Source organism: Daphnia pulicaria, chromosome 1 (assembly GCF_021234035.1).
Source record: "Daphnia pulicaria isolate SC F1-1A chromosome 1, SC_F0-13Bv2, whole genome shotgun sequence".
Classification (NCBI taxonomy): Eukaryota; Metazoa; Arthropoda; class Branchiopoda; order Diplostraca; family Daphniidae; genus Daphnia; species Daphnia pulicaria.
Window position 1 is genome coordinate 35,197,959 of NC_060913.1, and position 9,294 is coordinate 35,207,252.

Below are 9,294 nucleotides of genomic sequence, written 5' to 3' on the forward strand. Positions count from 1 at the left end.
GGGATTTCAGTAGAAGCAAAAAAAAAAATACCTTGATAAATTGGATATTCTTCAGTGTGATTGCCCCTACAGTTTATCTAAAGATTTGTGGAAACAAGGACTTCAGTGTTGCACAATTATTCCCAAAATAGATCATGGGGATATATTCGCCTACTTAGTTTTCTCAAAAAGAATTATAGATGTTGAGAAAACAAAGAGAGCCTTCAAAGGTCTCAAAGCTGAGTCAAAACAAGCAGTGGACGATGGCTGGCTGAAACAATTTAATGCAATGTGTTTGTCATCTGGAGTGGTTTAAGTTAAAGCTAAGGTAAGCCCTTAAAGTTGTTTATTATTGAAATGAATTATATTTTCTGTTCTAATTCACAATTAGGTAACTCCATCTCAAGCTATCAGCGAAACTCCTCACTCACCATGGGCTGCAATAGGAGTTGATGGCTGTGTAATTTACGCTCATTGTACCTGTGCTGTAGGGTAATATTTAATCTATTAATAAGAAAAATTTAACAATTCATAAAATATGGTAAAATTTTACAGATTAGGAAAAGTTTGTAATCATATTGGATGTCTTTTACTCGTCAGTGTTTATTCAGTCGAAATTCATGAGGGAAAAGGACGTACCGAGGATAAGTGTACTTGGGCATATCTTTCTTCACAGCCAGTAATATAAAGAACAAAAATTTTTTTATGTATCAATTTAATGCTTTAACATCTTTTAGGGTACCTACAAATAAGTTCGTGAAATGGGAAGAGTCCGTAAGAAACTACTACCAACTGTGAGAAAACCTACAAACGAGGAAAATTGTGACCTGATGAAGAAGTTAGCTAAAATGCCAGGAAAGCCAGCAGCAGCTCTGTTGTTAGAGGACAATTGTTGTGAATACCTACCACCAGCTTTGGAAGTAAAGCTTCCAAAGCCTCTCACTTCAATGTTTCAAAAAGATGCCATTGGTCTATCTTTACCTGAACTATTAACCAAAAGTAGAGAGCTGTTCCAGACAATTCACATAACGAAGGAACAAAGTGAAGTGATTTGCTCTCTTACCGCTAGCCAAACCTCTAGCAAACATTGGTTCACATACAATTCCTTCAGAATTACTGCTTCAAAATTCAGACAGGTTTTGCATAGCAACCTTGTTTTCCCATCTATTTCAATATGTTATCCTGAAGCTTTCCAGTTCACCAGTGAGGCTACTAGGTACTTCATTTTGTTGTTAAGAATTTTATCTATAACCAAAACTATTTTTGTGTTTTTGTAATATAATTGGGGCATAAAAAACGAATGCATTGCGATGAAAACGTTTGAAGCACATCTGCGCCAGAGTGGAAAACATCCAGGTTTTGAAATTACCAAAACCGGAATGTTTATTTCGGTTGAATATCCTTTTTTGTCATCGTCACCAGATAGAATATTCAGCTCCCCAGCATTAGGATGTGTCACAATTGAAATCAAGTGCCCATTTAATTGGAGATTCATCACAGTAAAACAATGAATTAAATTTCCAAACCCCCCTTTATGTTTTGATAAGGAAAAAAAGGAGTAACACATGAACAAAGCACATGATTATTACTATCAGGTGCAGTTGCAAATGTACACCACGGGCTACCGCTTTGCTGTTTTCGTAGTGTACACCACTGTTGATCTCATGTACAGAGAAGTTCCTTATGACCACTGAAGGCTTTTCCTGATACCCGATTTGGTTAACGTATTGTTAACCAAAAGCCAGACTGCGCGGAATATTGTTGGCAAGTGTAATTTTCGGCTGCTGTCAAGTCAAGTAGGCCTACTCATCAAGTGTTATGTTGTTTGAAATTGTGTTCAGTTGCATTACAGTTTCAATTGTTCACAAGAAGTATTTGATAAAGTAATGGAATTTCATAATTTTTCAAGCGGGTGAGAATTCTAATAACTATATTTTGCGAAACAGGTCTTACATTGGAAGTAACAGAAGGTGGATTTTGGGATATTGGCAATTGAATGGCCAGACAATTGAGTCTGGTGAACATGTTGGCAATCGAAAGTCTGCTTTCAAGCAAACGTGCATGAGGTGTACATTTATAGCTGTTCAAACAACATGTCTACTATGACTGTCATGACTCCCAAACTTGTCGTGTTCACCATTGATGTTAGAGAGCCTATTGCTGAACTCTACTCAGATGCAGCGAGTAAGAATTCATAAATTAGAAATCATAATCACAGATATTGAACTAATAAATGCTTTTTGTAATCTATAGATGGAAATAACAACAAATTGAAAGAAATGATCAACATGCACCCTGCCAAAAGTGAAACACGAACAGGATTACATGAATCTATACGTTAACGCGTCAACGAGAGCACAAATTCGCCAGTGAAGTGGTCGTTTTTCTAGGCCTTCGAACCACGACTGCCGGTCAGGGTTATTATTTCAAGAGGGTTTTCGATGTCAGAAGAGATGTTACATTTAAGAGAAAATTCATATTCAAAATAATAGTGACTCTTTCCTGTATGAGTAAATAAGGTTTAAATAAACACGAATTTTGACCGTCATCATCATTCAAGTTTTAGCACGTTATTTTATCTGGTACTGGTATCGGTATTGGTATGTGTCAACGACTAAAACATTGGTTTACAGGAAGAGCTAGAGATTATCGTGCCCTACCATCTTTACAGAAACTAAAAAAGGAGCTTCAGATACCAGAAAAGAGTACAATGTCATGTCCCAGTGGAATTTTCGTTTATTGTTAGTAGGCACTGAAAAAGAATTGAAAATTTCGGGAATGAAAAATGCATTGACAAACATTTTCATTTCTTGTTTAGTATTTCGCTCAATACTTGAACCATGGCATTTGCAACAGCAAGTTTTTTTTCTTCGGTCTCCTGGATGAATGCATCTCTTTTTGCTGCCCGATCGTCTCTCTCTTTCTGTCTTTTTTCAGCATTTTCCATCCTTTTCTTTAAAGTTATGAAACAATGAATACATGATGAGCATAAATGTGTCAATTGATGATTTATTCTATGATTACCTGTTCCAAAGACTTCAGTTCATCCAGACTGGAAGCTACGTCACTCATAATCTTGGCAGATGCACCCAATTTAGTTTTTTTCTTGGCGGGTACTGAGGGACCACCTAGCAGTTGTTCCGCTTCATCGGCTTCTTCCTGTGTCATTGCCCCGTGTGCCACCAACTCAGCGTTTTCCTTCCTAATTAGTTCTCTTTCTTTCTCGTTATCTATGGATGACATAGATTCCGCAGCTCTTTTTCCATAGGGCATGGAGCTGCTTAATGCTTTGGGCTTCATAATTGCTCTACTACCTGTTAAGTTATATTAATAAACGGAATGAACATATGAAACAAGTTACAAAAAGGTTTTCTATACCCATCAATTCCTGAAGTTCCTCATAAAATGGTGGTGGTGCCGACGCACCTTTTCCAGTTTCTGATAATGAGTCGCTGAAGTTTGTATACGACCTTTTTATATTATTCCACCTGTCGTACACCTTTGACCAGACTTTTTCTGGTTTACGACTGATTTTAATTCCCCTAGCTCTCATTTCTCTTGCAATCGAAGTAAACAAGATAGATCTTGATACTTTCTTGTCCGTAACTGCCTCCCACCGTTCCTTAATGATGTCCAAAAGAACGACAGATGCACGATTATCTAATTCTTTCCGTACTCGTGATCTTTTGCCGGACCAGAGATCGTTGTCCGTGTCATCAGCTTCTTCGCTCCCCCCATACGTTACTGCTGCGCTGACGGTTTCAGATTGACGATTTAGCTCAGACGGAACGTCAAAATCAAGCTCGCCGTTAGCCTTTTCTTGGTGATCCACATTCACTACAGATATGGGCTCTTCATTCTCTTGGGCTGATATAAGTTCATTCATACCGTTGATGGCATTCTGCTCAGTGGGTTCTAGGCACGGTACATCATGATGTTCTAGAGGCACCTCATCGATTTCAACGGAAACCATATAGCTTGTTCCTGAAACACAAAGTTGTTTTCAGTAATTCAGTCACATTTTAAATGGAAAATTACATACCATCATCCATTTGGCAAAAATAAACGTAAAATGCGTCGCACTTAAAAGTAATAAATCCATGCAGGATCGCATTTCCCTTAAAATCAAATTCACGGTTGTCTTCCATGGTCACAGTACTTACTTACTCAACAACTGAAGCGTAACTGAGCTTGGCGAAAAATGTTTCGAAGGAAGAGTTTAAAAATGTGACAAAATATACTTTTTGTGCCAATTAACATAATTTGCTTTTTCTTTCCTACCCCCTCAAACCTGACTTTTCCTTCGAAGATTTTTACGCATAATCCAAGGTCGTGAAAGTAAAAGAAAAGAGACCTTCATTCCAAAAACAAAAGTAGAAAATGGGAAAAAGTTTTCTCATTTTCTAATTTTATTTTTCTTCTCAGTTGATATCCAAGATAGTTAAGATCACGGTCATGTATAACTGCGCGCTTGTGGTGGGTTGCAAAACTGTTTTTGACTTAGTGTTGTCTGACATGCCAGAATTCGAATCGGAAGACGAAGAAGATTTACAGCCTTCTTATAGTCTTTCAAGAATTCTCTTATTAGCTAGTATTGGAATTGCCAGAAACATTCGAGAATGTCATATCCGTGTATCGGGGTACGTTGAAGCGAACGGAGGATGTACAACATATAAATACGTTATAATACTTTTTTAAAGCTGTTGGTGGAATTAGATATTTCAATATTTTATTATTTCGTTAGGTTTGTGCGCACTGTCATACCACAGTTTACGGATGCGGATTTTCAAAGCCATTTTCGCATGTCCCGCCCATCTTTTGAAGCGTTGGTTGTGTTTTGCGACACCCACAAGCTTCCGGATTCCGCAATTTTTCCACATCGTTCAATACAACCAGTGCCGATGAACGAAATGTTGTACATCACGTTGTGGTATTTGGCTAATCAATGTATGCATCGGGAAATTTCAGTGCTTTTTGATCGATCCATATCGACGGTTTGGAGATCTGTCAACAATATTACAAAGATTATTGAACGACATCTCCAGAGTTTCATCAAATGGCCAACAGCTGAAGAGGTTCCTGTTATTGCAGAAAACTTTCGACACATTGCCGGATTTCCTGGCGCAATAGGAGCTATGGATGGGACACATATAGAAATTGTTACACCGTCTGAAAATCAGAAAGATTACAACAACCGGAAAATGCGCCATTCCCTCATATTATTAGCTGTGTGTCTCCCAAACCGTGCCTTTTCCTACACCTTTGCTGGATTCCCTGGTAGTGCGAATGATTCAAGAGTTTTCCGCTGCTCTGATTTGGGAGTCCGTCTTGACGAAGATCCGACTTCCCTTTTCCCTGGTGCACAATATCATTTATTGAGTGATTGTGCATTCTCATGTTCACCTCATATCATGCCTTCCATAAAAACAAGTCTTGCTAACACTGTTAAAAAAAGAAACTACAACACGATTTTATCAAAAACCCGAATCATAATCGAGCACGCATTCGGGGCCTTAAAAAACACATGGCGCCGACTGCGATATATATATGCCCATGTGAAAAAAGCTTCACGGATTATCTCCTGCTGCTGTGCTTTACACAATTTCCTTATAAGCAGAGGAGAAAGAATGGTTAATTACCGTGCACTCGATGCTGATAACGAAAATGTTGATGAAATTGCTGATGACTGGTTCGATCTTCAATCCGGAATCCAGAAAAGGAATGAGATAATTGACCTGTTGTACTATAATAACGATGGTGACTATGACATGGAAGACGATGAATAAATGACCGTATCAATTACATACCCAATATCATTTTCTTAATTTCTTCGATCTCTCTGTTGAGTTCCTGAGAAGCTGAGTGTTCCAGTTGCCCGTATAAAGTAGCCCAGTTCAGCTAGTTTGCCAATTTCAATCCACACTCCATCAACAAGAATACACGATAGTGACAATACCAGTACCAGATAAAATGTGCTAAAACTTGAATGATGATGCTGGTCAAATTTCGTGTTTATTTAAACTACTTTTACTCATACAAGAAAGAGTCACAATTATTTTTTAAATGGATTTTCTCTTAAATCAAACAATTAGCTCTTCCGACTTGAAGACTTAGCTTTCTGACGGAATAGTTCTTGAGATAATACACCTGACTTTAGCAGTCGTGGTTCGAAGCCCTGGAATTTGTTGTTATTTCCATCTATAGATTACAAAAAGCATTTATTAGTTCAATATCTGTGATTATGATTTCTAATTTATGAATTCTTACTCGCTGCATCTGAGCAGAGTTCAGCAATAGGCTCTCTAACATCAATGGTGAACACGACAAGTTTGGGAGTCATGACAGTCATAGTAGACATGTTGTTTGAACAGCTATAAATGTACACCTCATGCACGTTTGCTTGAAAGCAGACTTTCGATTGCCAACATGTTCACCAGACTCAATTGTCTGGCCATTCAATTGCCAATATCCCAAAATCCACCTTCTGTTACTTCCAATGTAAGACCTGTTTCGCAAAATATAGTTATTAGAATTCTCACCCGCTTGAAAAATTATGAAATTTCATTACTTTATCAAATACTTCTTGTGAACAATTGAAACTGTAATGCAACTGAACACAATTTCAAACAACATGACACTTGATGAGTAGGCCTACTTGACTTGACAGCAGCCGAAAATTACACTTGCCAACAATATTCCGCGCAGTCTGGCTTTTGGTTAACAATACGTTAACCAAATCGGGTATCAGGAAAAGCCTTCTGCTTTATGGAGGAAATTGCGATCCCGAGGGCGACAGAATATTTCCAAACTATAATCATGCCTGAGATCATTTCTGGATATTTCTACAAAAACTCTTTCTTCCACAGTTCTCCATCTTTTTTACATACAAACCAATATATTCCTTGTTACTGTCAAACAAATGAGCCGGTTATTGTTTCAGTTGTGTTTTGCTCAAATGAAAATTGTAAGCTGAAGATGTTTAATTTAAAATGCATTCATGATCGTTCTCCTTATCTAAAAAAAATTACAAAGTCATGGTCCTGTGATACTTGTAAGAAGGTTACTCGTTTGGTTAGAGCCAAAGAGAAGAGGGTTAGAGAGAATAACCAAGACGAAGAGAACCAGACGAATGTAAAATCAAAACGAGCTTCAACATCCCGAATCCCGCTTAGTACTGTTAACAAGTAGTTTTTATACATGTTTGTTATTTAAGAGAACGCAGATATTCATGTTTCCTGCTGTGAAATTAGGGAAAATAAACCAAGAAATTTAAGAATGAGGCCAATAACATTGTATTTCAATCAATCTACATAACATTTTTTTAGGCTAATGGGACAACTGACGGGCAGGAATTGTATAATGCACGTACGCAACAGCGACATCAAATGGCAGGGTGGAAGCAGCTTCCAATCGAGCAAAGTCATCGGCTCCAGACCGAAAGAACCGGGAGACAACCAGATCTGGACAAACTTGCAAAGGCCATTCTACTATTTCGAAACGCCCGCCGTTATGGTGGGGCCTCACCGGTAGTATTCAACAGGCCCATCCGAGACAATTTGCCCGCCCACCAACGATCTTTCGCCCCCGAGTGGCAGAGAGCGGCCGAAGTTTTGGAACAACGGATGCATCGCGCATTAGCGTTAACAACAACCCGATACAACGCTTCCCCTTATCATTTAGCCGCATTCCCGCTTGGCACTCACGTGCTCGTGCAGCATCAAGCGACAAAGTGATAAGGACACCCCTGTCGTCGTCGTAGAAGTTGGCGACAACGGAGACTACATTTTAAAAACGGCATCAGGACGCTTATACTGCCAATACCGCCGCCTACTCCGCCAATGCTTGGTGGTCATGCTGGGAACCGCGGTACTGACGAAAGTCCCAGCCCAAATTTACCCACCTCCAGCCCTAGAGCCGCGTAAGAGACGGTAGCGTCAGCCCAGGAACTACGACCCGGTGACTCGACTTTCATCCAGAACGCACAACGCCCCGCTTCGCTATCCGGCCTAACGCCGGAAAATGCGAGTCGCGGCACGGTTTTCAATCTCCCCCGCTATATGTCCCCCTTCGTCTCAACAGACCAGAATTCTCATTCTTTTCTTTTCATTATTCATCAAATCATCAAAATATTCCTTAAATCTTGTAAGGCTACCAAGTATCGTACGTAACCAAATTTCTGTTTGTCCTTCACAGCTATGCTCAACCTCTTTCCTCGTCAATTAAAGCCCCGGAAACAAAACAAACAAGGAAAGAAAGGGCATGTATTGACTCTGCGGACGGCGAGTCAAGCAGAGGACGCACAGGGGAGCAGGAGAGCCAGTCTTGCCTAGCTAGTTTATTCGTAACGTTGTGCTCTCGTCCTTCTACGATCGATCTAAGGTAATACACTCTTTAACCCCACAACATCGGTCTAAACAGAAGCTGTTCGTTGACTATGTAGTAAATGGGATTCTTGAAGTGCAATATTGATGTGTACATTCAATTTGTTTAATAATTTCATAGAAGAAGTTGATATAGGATCTTTTGCTGCTTCTTTCAACTGATCAATAAATGCCGGATCATTAACTCACTTGGAAAAAGTGTCAAACGATGTTGGATTGCACTTAACCCTGGAAGCGATTACGCGTGAATCTGCGTGACGTTGAAGCTGGTCGAATAAAACAAAGATGAGACGAATACATGATGAAAAACTTCCGGTAAATTTAAACATCGTGTGTCTTACGTAAGATGAAGACACAGTACCACTTGATTCCAGCCCACAGCCCAAAATGAAGAGAAATGGCAACGATGAGTAAAACAGCCTTCATTTTCTTCAAATTTATTGAAGGGTGAAGCTTCCCTCTTGATATGAATCTGAAAAATAAAGACAAATATGATAACAGTAAAAGTTGTGTTGTTATAATACCGGTATCGGTATCGATATCGATTTAATTCCGCTAGTGATATAGTATCGTTTCAGTATCGGCGTTACTTTGAAGAGCGTATTTTTAAAGTATCTTCAGCCAGCAAAACACTATTTTATAGGTTACCTGGCTTTTATGTTGGTCAATCTCTTCATTAACGTTTTCAGCATTTAAGGGTTATCTATTTGACGAATGTAGGACATGATGTATCTAAGGTTTCTGAAAATACAATAAATAAAATAGTCACTGAAAATCGGTATGGGTTAACGTGAATGTAGAAAATAATAAAAATACCTTAAATACCGCTTAAAGCTACCCTAGCAGATTGTGTTTTGTTGGTAGTGTTGGAAATAGGTGGCAAGCAGAGGCTTCCGCCTGTTACTGCCCGTACTCCCTCTGTAGTCTGCAATGT

The 9,294-nt window shown here is 39.1% G+C and overlaps 1 protein-coding gene and 2 long non-coding RNA genes across 3 annotated transcripts; all 3 read left to right on the top strand.

Moving 5' to 3' along the window:
- LOC124312278 lies at positions 1–858 on the top strand. Its single transcript, XR_006910461.1, has 4 exons — positions 1–307; positions 371–471; positions 535–658; positions 717–858. It is a non-coding gene; the product is annotated as an uncharacterized LOC124312278 (long non-coding RNA).
- A 944-nt stretch (positions 859–1,802) lies between these two features.
- LOC124312375 lies at positions 1,803–2,444 on the top strand. Its single transcript, XR_006910483.1, has 3 exons — positions 1,803–1,862; positions 1,926–2,163; positions 2,233–2,444. It is a non-coding gene; the product is annotated as an uncharacterized LOC124312375 (long non-coding RNA).
- Positions 2,445–4,494: 2,050 nt separating this feature from the next.
- On the top strand, positions 4,495–5,765 carry LOC124322950 (protein ALP1-like). The gene is made up of 2 exons (XM_046784308.1): positions 4,495–4,619; positions 4,724–5,765. The coding sequence occupies exons 1-2, from the start codon at positions 4,495–4,497 to the stop codon at positions 5,763–5,765; spliced, it is 1,167 nt and encodes a 388-aa protein (XP_046640264.1).
- Positions 5,766–9,294: the final 3,529 nt, after the last annotated feature.

Coding starts and splice junctions, on each gene's coding strand:
- LOC124322950 (XM_046784308.1), top strand. CDS start 4,495: ATGCCAGAATTCGAATCGGAAGACGAAGAAGATTTACAGCCTTCTTAT. Junction 4,620..4,723: donor TGTCATATCCGTGTATCGGG/GTACGTTGAAGC, acceptor TTATTTCGTTAG/GTTTGTGCGCACTGTCATAC.